This window comes from Triticum urartu, chromosome 4A (genome assembly GCF_056163025.1).
Source record: "Triticum urartu cultivar PI428250 chromosome 4A, HENAU_Tu73, whole genome shotgun sequence".
Lineage (NCBI taxonomy): Eukaryota > Viridiplantae > Streptophyta > Magnoliopsida > Poales > Poaceae > Triticum > Triticum urartu.
In genome coordinates this window covers 60,092,026-60,105,051 of record NC_141876.1, presented here as the reverse complement: position 1 = coordinate 60,105,051, position 13,026 = coordinate 60,092,026, and the positions used below count along the sequence as shown (strand labels likewise).

General features: G+C 41.9%; 2 protein-coding genes across 2 annotated transcripts; one reads left to right on the top strand and one right to left on the bottom strand.

The window, feature by feature from the left end:
- Nucleotides 1-379: 379 nt before the first annotated feature.
- LOC125550627 (Leucine-rich repeat protein kinase family protein) lies at nucleotides 380-6,687 on the top strand. The gene is made up of 8 exons (XM_048713656.2): nucleotides 380-998; nucleotides 1,885-3,428; nucleotides 4,110-4,243; nucleotides 4,468-4,708; nucleotides 4,789-5,000; nucleotides 5,114-5,160; nucleotides 5,302-5,407; nucleotides 6,311-6,687. Exons 2-8 carry the CDS (start codon nucleotides 2,090-2,092, stop codon nucleotides 6,545-6,547), a joined length of 2,316 nt encoding a protein of 771 aa, XP_048569613.1. The 5' UTR covers nucleotides 380-998; nucleotides 1,885-2,089; the 3' UTR covers nucleotides 6,548-6,687.
- Nucleotides 6,688-6,885: 198 nt separating this feature from the next.
- LOC125550628 (Transducin/WD40 repeat-like superfamily protein) lies at nucleotides 6,886-12,204 on the bottom strand. Its single transcript, XM_048713657.2, has 12 exons — nucleotides 11,821-12,204; nucleotides 11,615-11,700; nucleotides 10,000-10,103; nucleotides 9,340-9,440; nucleotides 9,203-9,269; nucleotides 9,016-9,115; nucleotides 8,058-8,171; nucleotides 7,852-7,989; nucleotides 7,662-7,746; nucleotides 7,512-7,561; nucleotides 7,259-7,415; nucleotides 6,886-7,170 (listed from the first exon to the last, which is right to left on the bottom strand). Exons 1-11 carry the CDS (start codon nucleotides 11,825-11,827, stop codon nucleotides 7,272-7,274), a joined length of 996 nt encoding a protein of 331 aa, XP_048569614.1. The 5' UTR covers nucleotides 11,828-12,204; the 3' UTR covers nucleotides 6,886-7,170; nucleotides 7,259-7,271.
- Nucleotides 12,205-13,026: the final 822 nt, after the last annotated feature.

The window sequence follows — 13,026 nt, the reverse complement described above, 5'->3', positions numbered from 1 at the left end:
AGGACCGGCCCTGCAAATTAGTACCACCTCACGTATATGTTTTAAATTCAAACTGAAAGCATAAATTTATAGAAAAAAAGCGTATTGTGACAGTGAACCCATGAAGTCAATCCGTGTTTTACTCAGATGCTGGTTTGGAGAAGTACTACACCTTTGCATTCTGGACCAAGAACGGGCACCCTTATGTATGCATCTACTAGCGTGCAAAATACAAGGACAATCTCCTTGGTAGCGTGCATCCAAAGCCGTGGACCATGGGCAACGATCACATCAGATCAACCCGTCTATACAAAAACTTACGGCAAAATTCCACTGCTACAGCAGAGACCGTATCCATCCATCACAGATCACCAGGACCGATGAGCGCAGACGATCCCAGACGAGCTCGGGGATCCTTCCCAGACGGCTGGCTGCCTTCACTCTCTCGGTCTCTCCCCACGCAGTCGGCAGTCCCGCTCCCAGAGGCGCAGCGCAGTCAAAAAAGACATTAAAGCGGTTACTCCGCTGCCCCAACCACTCCGCCTCGTGCTTTTATTGCTCGCCCTGCTGCCGCCGGTGCCAGTCGCCAGGCCCCGTCCCGAGCACTGTAAAGCACAGCAGTAACAATGGAGGATGGCTGCTCGATTGATCTCTCTCCCTGGTGGTGAGGTGTAGCGGTAGCCGGTGGGCAGCAGCTGGGTAGCGTTGGCTCGGCTGCGCGAGCGTCCGTCACCCCGCCGACGGGCCATTACTCGCTTGCAGGTGGAGGAGGCCCGTCGCCGTCTCGCGGCTCGCTTGCTGGGGGAGGCGGGTGAGAGATCCCATGTGCATTGGGGCCCTGAAGCAAGCAGCAGCAGCGGCAGCCAGCGTCTCTCGCGCCGCGGGCAGCCGCGCGTCTCACCTGCCACGTCTCTCCCTCCCTTAATTCTTGCCCGCTCCTGACCTTGGGGGTGAGCAAGGAGGTGGGGAAGCTCCTGCGGCGGTGGTTCTTGGGGAGACCCTCGGCGGCCGGCATTCAGGTCAGATATTCTTCTTGTTTCTCTGCGGTGGTTAATTTCCAGTGTTGATAAACTATGCTTCTGTTCTTGTTACCTTCGTGCGTCCCTGTTTCTTTTCAGTTTTCTTGCCCTGTTTCTGTGTGTGATTTGGAGTGAAGTTTATGCATTCTTCCTCTTCCCCGTGTGAAGAGATTCCCCACACATCTCTACCTGGAAACTCCAATTTGCTTCAATTTGCTTTATCATTTTGAGTTTTTTGTTTGTTTGTGTGTATAGATAATGGCAGAGAACGTCCAAAAATGCACACAAAGAAATTATTACATTTTCCTTTGCCCACCGCAATTTTGTTTTGCCTTCAAGTTTGCTGCTTTTTTGGCTGTATTTTTTTTATGTTTTTGCTTGCAAGCTCAGATTTGTGAGTATCTAACTTGTTTATCATTTCCCCCCTTCTGCTTTTTGCTTGCAAGAGGAGTTTTAACATTCCTTCAAAAATTAACTGACGAGTTTGAGATATCTGTATTTAAAGTAGAATATGGTCAATTTACTGTAGTTGCTGCTGTGCACTTATTGAAAATCAATGCTCTCCCCCCTGTAGTTGTCACAGTGTGTAATTTTCTTTGTCGGGTCCAAACAGTTTTACAAGCCTGCAGCTTCAAATATATTTTTACTGCTAACAAGTAAAAACTATCCCCTCTGCTTTTCTTGTTCAAACTGGACTAGACCTTGTTTGAGATTTGCTGCAACCCGCCGCCAAAATAGTTTGGACTGTTTTTACGGTGAGCGATTTTATGCGAATCAGCTTCTGTGACAGATTTGCTACCCTTTCTTTTAGGATAAGACACATTTGCTTTCGGCCTTCATTATTTCGTCCTCACTAACTTATTAAAAATTGTTAATTTTCGCGCAGGAAACTGTCCTGTGAGATCAATAAAAGCAAAGTTCATTCAACGAACAATTTTGCTGCTGCGATTCTCCACCCTGCCTTTCAATATCAAAATCCTGGCTGAAACTCTGAAACTCCTGGTTGAGAAATTGGAAAGCGTACAACTTGCCAATAATACACAGGCAGACAGTTGAAAGAAGATACAGTCTGGGCACAAAGCTGGGCTGCAATGGCTTGGCAGTTAAGTGCCCTTGTGATGGCCATAACCTGTTTGATGTTATGCCGAACAAGCGAGCAGTCCTCAGAAAGTGAGCTGCTGCAGCAGCTCAGGAAGCAGCTGGAGTACCCTAGGCAGCTGGAAGTCTGGAACAACCCAAGTGGCAACCCCTGCTACACTCAGCCCACTTCGGTGGTCACCGTAACGTGCGAGGGGGATGCCGTTACGGAGCTCAAGATCGTCGGTGATAGGATCACCAAGCCACCAAAGTTCAGTGGCTATCCTCTTCCAAATGTTAGCCTCTCTGAAGCCTTTGTTATCGACTCATTTGTCACTACGCTGACAAGGTTAACTACCTTGCGGGTTGTGATCCTGGTGTCTTTGGGCTTATGGGGCCCTCTCCCCGACAAGATTCACCGGCTGTCTTCGCTTCAAGTGCTTGACCTGAGCTCAAATTTTCTGTATGGATCGATCCCTCCGAAGCTGTCGGCCATGTCGAGGCTTCAGACCCTGACACTGGATGGTAACTACTTCAATGGAACTGTGCCAGACTGGTTTGGTTCGCTCTCGAACCTCACGGTCCTTCGTTTGCAGCGTAACCGGTTGAAGGGGTCAATACCAGCATCAGTTGGTAAAGCTACAATGCTTACCGAGCTAGCTCTTGCTGGCAACAATATCTCAGGCGAGGTTCCAGCTTTGGGTAGTTTGGTAAAACTTGAGATGTTGGATTTGAGGGACAACGAGTTGGACGGAGAGCTTCCAGACATGCCTACAGCATTGGTGACAGTCCTGCTTAGCAAGAACTCATTCAAGGGTGAAATTCCTGAAAAGTTTGGTCAACTGAAAAGGCTCCAACACCTTGATCTCTCATTCAACTTTCTCGAGGGCAGTCCTCCTGAAGAACTCTTTGATCTCCCAAACATCAGTTACTTGAACCTGGCAGCAAACATGCTCAGCGGATCACTTTCGAGTAGTTTAACATGCAGCAGCACCCTGGGCTTTGTGGATCTGTCTACTAACCGAATCACAGGTGACCTGCCTGCTTGTCTAAGCGCCAACTTGAATAACAGGGTTGTTAAGTTTGACGGGAATTGCTTTAGTGCTGACCCTGAACACCAGCATGAGGCTAACTATTGTCAACAACCTCATAAGGGGGGAAGATCAGGCAAGGATGTTGGACTTGTGGTTACTATTGTCGGTATAGTGCTGATTGTGCTTGTTCTTTCTCTTCTACTAATGGCATCAAACAAAAGAAACTGTCAGAGAGTTACAGCAGAACAACAGTTGCTGCAAAAGCAAATGCAAGATAATTCGACTCCAGGAATGTCCTCCGAACTGCTAGAAAGTGCAAGTAAGACTTGTTTCCCAGTAACTGAATCCCATTGTTTGCTTTTCTACTTACGAAAATGCGTGAAGTTAGCCAGCCCATTTCTTTCCTCTTTAGAGCAAGTATACAATAAGGTGACATAAGCAGGCTATAAGGATAAATATAGTATTTGTGCTTAGTTGGAGGAGAGAGAAGAGGAGAGAGAAGAGAAGCGGGCTGTAAACTTGTAGCCGGCTGTGGCACAAGCGCCAACATACTTTGTGAGACAAAAAGTGGGGCCACATATTAATGGTATAGTATACTAGTACGACTAACTATTGTACTAGCAGGCTATTAGGTTGGCTCTAGATGATGTGGCAACTTCATAAAACCGGATGTTGGCTATACTATTAACCATGCTCTTAGATGAAGCAAATGTGATGCTTTACGAGTTCAGATGCTTTATACAGGGAATGTTAATCCACATACTTTTACATGTTAACTATCCTGCCCTTGCTCCCACTTTATACCTACTCTGCACTGTCATATACCTTGTAACTGTATCCAAATGTTCTTCAGCTGAATGGCATAGATGGTGGTATTTCCATGTTTTCAATAAATTCTGATATCCTATTTGCAAATCCCTCCCTGAATGAGCAAGGAGAGAAAGTTTTACTTCTTTATTTCGTGTCACTTTGAATCATTTTTTAGCTCTCTTCATTACAGGGTACATATCTCAAGCCGTGAAGTTTGGGTCGCAAATAATGCCCACACATCGTGTATTTTCTTTAGAAGAGCTGAAAGAAGCAACAAAATGCTTTGAACGGTCAGCATTTTTAGGCGAGGGATCCATTGGAAAGGTTTGCTGATTTGTTCAAAGATTCACCAAATTAAATTCGAATTTACATTAAATATTAAAAGCATAATAGAAGTACCTCTAAAAATATTAACAACGTAATTACTCGACTTCATACTGATGCAAGTTGGAAAATTTCCTAGCATTCAAGTTTCTATAGCCATACTGTTTTTGTGTTGCATATGTTACAGCTTGGTTGTCATACACTTTTTTTTCCTTGATCTTCAGCTATACAAGGGAAAACTAGAGAATGGAACCGTGATTGCGATAAGATGTTTGGCATTGCACCACAGATATTCAATAAGAAATCTAAAGCTTCGATTAGATCTACTCGCGAAGCTTCGCCACCCAAATTTGGTTTGCCTCTTGGGGCACTGTACTGACAACGCAGTTGATGAGTCAAGTGTAAAAAGGGTCTTTCTTGTTTATGAATATGTACCTAATGGGACTCTGTCTTCTTATCTTTCTGGTAAGGAACTACACCTAAATATGGGCAATTAAGGTTATATGAGTTGATAACCATTCAATTATCTATGCCTTTCTTGGCAGGCTCTACTCCTGAGAAAACACTGAAATGGTGTGATAGACTACATGTGCTGATCGGCATTGCAAGGGCTGTTCATTTCTTACATACAGGAATAATTCCTGGTTCCTTATATAATCGGTTGAAAACTTCTAATATTTTGCTTGATGAACACCATATTGCAAAACTGAGTGACTACGGTTTGTCCATAATCACAGAGGAGATATACAAACATGAGGTTTGCCATTTAAACAAAAGTATCATATCATGTTTGATCCCCTCTTTTTAATACATGTGCATTGAGGATAATCCATGCTTGTTTTTAATGCCACTAGTTCTTTGGATTTACAGGCAATAGGAGAAGGGCAGAGATACATACAAAATAACGCTGAAGAATTGTAAGTCCCTGAGTCATCTACCATTGCATCAAATTACTAAAATAGATAAGCAAATCTGGTTACAGAGTTGAAGCATTCTATAAATTGATGCTCAGGCGCTCAGCCATGTCGAAGCTGTAACGTCTATCGATGTTTTTGTAGGGAAACTTTGCAGGATGATGTATGTTCTTTTGGTTGCATTATACTTGAAGCACTTATGGGCTCCAAATTACATAGAAAAGGAGATCCCTTTATTTTAAGTGAACTGGTATGTGTCCCCCTCTTGCTTTGTAGTGAAGATTTAGACAATGCTTAGATGGATCCTTGCCTCATATTCATGTTTTATTTGGCTTTGCAATACTCAATACGCTTGTTTTCTTGGTTTTATTTCACAACGATTTCACAAGCCTTCAGTAAAAAAAATTGATTTCACAAGCCATGACTCCAATCCTATGTTTCTCCATCCATTCCCTTTTAGAATCTGCGCTCCAAAGAAGGCCCGTACTACTGTTTTTATGCCTCATGTGATAACTAAAGAAAACAGGGTTTCCTATGGTTTATCACTGTTAGTATACACATTTGTTTTTGCTAACATGGTTATAACACAATTACCTGCCTACCCAGAAAGGGATTGCAGTGTTGGCTTAGATTTCTTAGTGATATTTGGGAGTGAAATCATCTTTATCTCTACTCTTATAAAGATCTGAGTTGGTTGTGGTCTGTCTACTAAGAGATTAAATTATCAGAATCATTATCATACATCCTATGTACTCCCTCCGTTCCTAATACAAGTCTTTTTAGAGATTCCAACGCGGACTACATACGGAACAAAACGAGTGAATCTACACTGTAAAATACGTCTATATACATCCCTATGTAGCCCGTATTTGAAATCTCTAAAAGGTCTTATATTTAGAAACGGAGGGAGTAGTAGACATGTGTATGTAGTAAACTAAAAGTGATCTGTTAGGTGCATGAACCTTCTCAGTGATGCTGCTCACAGAGAAGCTCATACAGAATTCAGTATCCTGACTAATTTGTCATGATCAGTGTTTCGGCTAAGGCCCCACATCTCTCTGCAGCCAACATGGATATGCTTTGTTTGTGCCAACACTTATGAGCGAAAAAAACACTAATTCACTGTCTGAGAAATATTTGCCTGTATCTGCAGGTTATGTCTCTATCATGCCAGGAAGAGCGTGAGCACGTTCTGGATCCGGTCGTGCTCGGGACCTCATCGCAGGACTCACTGTCAATGGTGGTCTCCATCACGATCAAATGCCTATCCGTTGAATCCTCAACCCGGCCCTCCATCGAAGAGGTTCTCTGGAACCTGCAGTACGCCGCGCAGGTCCAGGCGACGGCCGACGGCGATCTGAGATCAGAAGTTTCTTCGCAAGCCTGTTAGCACAAGTGAGCAGCATAGCGGCATGGAAACCATGACCGGCCGTTTGCTCAGCAGACCAGGAAATGACTAAGCTAACTTTTTGCATTGCGCATTTGCTCAGCACCATTTGTATATCAGTACAGGTTGATTAGCATCGCAAATTCCCGCTTGTTTTTTGCATCGTACGTTACTAGTGTTTTGGCACCACTTAGTAAAGCAAATCTGCTTGTTCAGATATTAATATCACCACTTCACCTCGTTACAAAGGTAAATTTGGCAAGCTCACACTTCGAAACAGTAATATCAGCTACTGGCATCATACTGAGTGCAGTGCTACATGATTATAATAAAACACGATAAATCGCTAAAACCTGTTCACACAGCTCATGGTTTCAATTCAATATCACATCTGTGTGCAATGAGGAGCTTACTTTACAGTTATACATACACTCTACCAAGGCAAACAGTGTCGCGGAAAGCCTAACGACACATGAGAGATGAGAGGCCAACATCTAGACATACAATGTGCTACAACAGCTTATTCTTCCTCATATTCACAGCTGAATGCCAGTGGAAAGTCGATCATCCTTGCTACCTAGATATGCATACTTGATAAGCCGCATTGATCCGTCAAATGTCAGTATCTACAGAAAACAACGAGCTTTTTTTCTTAACGTGGGAAAATCAAATTACTCTTATGCAGATGGATAAAAGTAATATACGCAAACTTACAAGAACAATCAGTTTACTTGGTAACGGCAAACGATCCCAGCTTCGATAGGTCCGGGACCCAGCAGGATAGTTCTGAAGATCCAGTCAAGAACATCAACGATCCTGGAGCCCACCTAACCAATGGTGGCTCGCTATCTGTGCTCCCCCACCGCGCAACCTGCAGGCCCGACCATCATTGTATGTCACTTATAAGCAACTAAAACATATACATAATAATTTGACTACAAAAGTAACATGCCAGGTTCTTCCATACCTTCTTTCCACTTCTAACGCTCCAAGCATAAACACTACCATCACCAGAGCCTGCAAGAACAAAAATAAAATAAATGAATAGGTTACTGGTTTAGTTAAGAAAAGAGAATGGAGTGATGATAGGAAAGGGTGATAGGGAAGGGTTTCTAACCAGATATAATATGGTTTCCATCAGGGCTGAATGATGCCTCCAATGTCGAATTGGTTACAACTGGCTTAACATTGAAAGTTGCTAGCTGCAAAAAAGGTAGTCGTAGGAGTGTTTTCCAAGGTCATAGGAGTGTTTTCTAAGTCCTTCAGCCTGCATTACTTAAATGACAGTCGGTAGTTCAAATGCTTACACTGTTGCCATGAAATGAATCTAGCACATGAATACACCCTGCTTTGGTGGTTAAAAGAAGCCGCCTTCCATCACTGCTGAACTTTATCATATTGGCTTCTGATTCGTCATTACCAACGGAGAAAATATCAAAAGGCCCCTAGGGATGTAAGATAGTTAAAACGTATCGAACAATTCAAGTCAAACAACACATTCAATCACTAATACCTTCTCAAATTTTCGAGCATCAAACATCCTTACATAACCACCATAAGCAACTGCGAAAACTAAACCCTGATCATCATATGAAACTGCGGGCCTCCCTTGCACACGCAGCAAGCCCTACAAAATCCAAAGGGAACATTTTACTGGCCAGAAATCATCCAATACTTCAACTATGATGCCACCATATGTGTTTAGATGTTAAGAAATCCAGATAAATAAATTGACCATATCCAAGACACCTTGTGCCTTTAAAATAATAATACAGTAAATCCAATAATGATCATAAAGGGCAGCCCGGTGCATGTAGCTCCCGCTTGCGCAGGGTCCGGGGAAGGGTCCGACCACTTTGGGTCTATTGCACGCAGCCTTTCCCTACATTTTTGCTAGAGGCCGTTTCCAGGACTTGAACCCGTGACCTCATGGTCACAAGGCAGCAGCTTTACCACTGCAAATCCAATAATGATCATCCCGGAACAAAAATATTAACAATTACAGGAATGTTAAGGATTCGATCCCAACTGTAGTACTTGGTATACTTAGCTTCAGGATAATCATCTGAAGGAGAATAAGAAGATGGTTTAACAGAGAAGAAAAAGTAGAAACAAATCCATAATAGCTCTGTTAACTGTAATTGCAGCTACTCCCTCCTTCCATCTATATAGGGCCTAATGCGTTTTTCGAGGCTAACTTTGACCAAATATTAGAGCAATAATATATGACATGCAACTTACACAATGCACACCGTTAAATTCATGTGTGAAAGGAGTTTTCAATGATACAATTTTCACATTGTGCATGTCATGTACTATTAATCTTGTCAATAGTCAAAGACGGTCTTAAAAAACGCATTAGGCCCTATATAGATGGAAGGAGAGAGTAGTTAAGTGACATGGACGAAAGACCAATCAGAAAGAGGTTTTATTATATAGCGTTTTCTAGTTTACAGTATCAATAGTTGTACCTGTGCTTTGTCAGCCCTCAGATCCCATAGGAGAACAGTTCGATCAAGTGAACCAGATAGAAAACTGTCTTTCTCATAACATAATGACATAGCAACAACCCTGGAAAAGGCAAACAGCGTAAGGATTTTTTGTTCGTGTTAGATTAACTGAAATATGTGGCCATAATTTGTCTTACGTACAACAGACCTGTCAAGATGGCCTTTGAAATATCTTACAAACCGGTTATCATTTAGAGAGAGTAGACGCAGAGATTCTGCAAAAGTGCATTCTTTTCAGTATACGTCTTAAACCCCTCTTAAGCGAAGACAGGGTATATTACTTACCATCCCAACCATTTTTCGAGGAATACAAGACAAGAGTTGGGTTAGTAGTGAAGCACACCAGTTCAACCCCATACTTTTTGCTATTAATGGTCTTCAAACATCTGAAATTTTTAACTTCATTAGAAATGAAATACATATCATGGACTAATACAGCACTGACTACATTAAAAAAATACAATTACTACAATAGTCTATATGCATTGAGTCACTTCCATACTAGGAAATTTGCTAAACTACTAGTACAAAAAATAAATACAGTAATCATGTGGGGCCAGGCATACAGAGAATGCCAGGCTGGACCGGGAGAGGCTGTGCCATCTGGCTTGGAGTGGCATCATGTGTATCCCCTGATCAGATATATATCAAATTCTATTTATAATTAGTTATTAGACTGCTTTCAAATATTGGTTTTACCACATATAGTTGTCGAACAAATCATTTTCAAAAGCCAAGTGTAGTATAGCCTAACCAAAACCATTGCATATTAAACAAATCCAACAATAACATAATGTACTATATAGTAAACAGAACAACTAGCAAACCAAATATCAAAGCTAGATCTTAGGAAATTGTGTCTTGTGCTAATAATATATAATCAAGCTCTTTACTGATTATATAACATGAACTTCAGAAGAAAATTAAGTAATAATTTGTACTCACACAGCATTTTGAATGTCATATAGGCGTATCGATTCATCATCACTGGCTGTCACCAGATAGTTTGTAGCCTTGCTGTGGAAATCCATAGAACTAATTCTGCCAATCTGCCATAAAATTATTGTATAGCACAATATCAAGTTACTATGGTAAAGTGAAATATGTCATGATCTGGAAAAGATGCATGTAAAGTAAAATTAAGTGACTATATGTAAGCTGAAAAAATATAAGCATTCATCACATGCATGCTTCTTTGAAAGGAGAGACTTTTCAAATACAAAATTAGGAGCAGACTTCTAAGAGGTGGCTGTTATTATGTTCTAAGCTCAGCAAGTTGTTCGTAGTTAGTTCAAAACACCGTTTGCAATTTGATATTATGGTATCCAATTAATGTAAAAACAAAAAAAGACTACTAAAACAAACCCATTAAGCACTACTATCCAATGTACAATAGATGACACCGCGTGCGTTGCAGCGGGAATTGATAGCAATATTTTCCTATGAGATTTGGTTGTATGGAACATATATACTCCATCTGTAAAGAAATATAAGACTGTTTAGATTACTAAAGTAGTGATCTAAGGCCCTGTTTGGTTCATAAGTCTTAGGACTTTTTTTAGTTCCAACTTATAAGTCCCAAGTCCCTAAAAAGTCCCTACATGTTTGGTTCCTGGGACTTAACATGGACTAAAAGACCATATTACAACTATAAGTCCCTATAAGTCCCTCCTTGAGAGTCTTATTTCATAAGTCCCAAATGCCCACTTTAAGTCCCTATAAGTCCCTCCTGTTTGGTTTAGATGGGACTTATATGGACTTTTTTAAGTCCCTAAACCAATAAGTCCCTGGAAACAAACACCCTCTAAACACTCTTATATTAGTTTACGGAGTGAGTATTTATCTTAATAATATGAGAACTAAAACAAAAAGTACACATGATTTGCTATATTTATTTATTGAGGTGGATCTATTCCCATGCATGTTTGTATGTTGAGGTGGGCCTTTTCTCATCCATATTTGCGTGTTGAGGTGGCATATGTGCATGTTGAGAGAAATAGGTTAGTGGGGGCTGGCTATTTAGATATAGAAGATTCCAAACTCTATGTATTTGTATTCTGGCAATCTAAACTAAGTCCACAAGCATCTCTACTCCTTTGGAATTTGGATTAGCTAAGTCCTTACTGGAAGGTGGAAGCACTATTTCAATCCATCTTGCAATCAATGCGAAAGCACTACTTTTTTCTTCTACAAAACCTAATAACACTACTACAATCCCCTCTTCGGACCAATGTAAGTTGCTCCAGTACTAAGGGTGTGTTTGGTTTGTGATTTAGGTTGAGGTTTTGCTTGCCAATAAGTTGGCCAATATTGGCTAGAAAAATGAACTAGATTGCCAGAGAGAGGCATTGTCATGCCTAAAAGCTGGCAATCACCCAAACAAAGACCAATGTTTTGGCCATGAACAAAATTTGGTAGGGCAGACATTGGTGGCAATCCAAACACACCCTAAGACAATCAGCTATCCGCATGAGCTTCTTGCTTTTCGATAAAAGATCAAGCGAAAAGGGATAGCTCATAGTTCCAATCAGAGCTAAGAGAAACGAATTAAAGGCCTTACATAGTCCCGGAAGGCCAAGCCGACCTCCATGGTCTTGAGCATCTCGTCGGTGACCTCCATGGTCACCCTCTCCTCCTTCTCCCCGGCTACAAAATTAACAAGAAGAGGACAACAAGGAGTCAGCTTGGGACAACAAGGGCCACGAATCGCGCGACCTATTTCGGCCGGACTGCGGGAGGGATTGGGAGGTCCGAATTCGGGCGTACCTGGCATCTTGGCATACACTCGGCGGCGGAACGGGCAGCTGAAGGCGAGCTGTCCCCGGACTGGGGCGGCGTGCGGTGGCCGTGTAGCACCAGGACAGCTCTTGTACACAGAGCCGACCGCCGGGAGAGGGCACGGCGGCGGCAGTCGCGCGGTAAAGACTGGGGGCGCAATGAAGGAAGGGGGGAGTTTTCCCTTTTAGGGGAAGGGGCGCAGCAGCCGGGTAGCAGGGACTAGGGCGGAGGAGGGTGGAGCGTGGCGGCGGCTCGCCGTCGCGGAGGGGGAGAAAGGAGTTTTCTTTTTTTTTGAGGAAGGGGGGCGGAATTGAGATGAGCGAAGGAAGAAGAACTGAGGCGCCGCGTGCGAGGGAATTGGGCTGGCCGGAGCGTGGGCGGCCTGGACTTGCTAACTAAACCGTACAAATCAGAGTTTCTCGGCTCAAACTATGCCGTGGCCGTATAAGGCTATAAGCAAACACTTTCCAGCAAAGGATATGCTTCTCAGCTCGAGCTCAGGTGAACAGTAAAATCCAAAAAAATGTTCTAAAAAAATTGAAATAAATAAATAATGAATTTTTTGTGGCAAACTTTGATAAAAAATCAATGCCTGTAAAGTTTTATTATGAAATTACATTTGTGCAAGTCGTGCAAAAAAAACATGACTCCAAAATGATTTTGAAAATAACTTTTTTGGAGCATCGATTTAGTCTTTTTGCCAGGATTTCCACGAATGTCATTCTATGAAGAAACTTTGCAATAATTTAAAAAGATTCACCAAAGCTTGCTAACAAAAAATTCGGAATTTTTGATTTTTTGAATTGTTTTACTGATTTTACTGTTCACATGAGCTCAGTTAATCTTGTTAGTTAAGAATGGACTGATACCTTTCTTCAAGGTGTATAGGGAAACTAGTTTTTTAGAAGCATTGGAGATAGCCAAAGGAATTGCACTTGAGATAGATATTGGTACAACATTTCGTAAAAGACGAGAAATTAAAAGAAAAAATATTTTGATAAGAACCCGGATGACAAATGTTGCCACATAGTTTGCAGAGGAATCATTCGGAGTCAACTATTTTATATGTATTATTGATCAACCAATTAGCTCAGCTACAAGCATATTGGACCAATATCAGGGGTACTAGCTTTTTACCTGTGAAAAGTTACAGTCATTGGATAAGAGGAGCTTGAAAACTTGTTGTAGTAATCT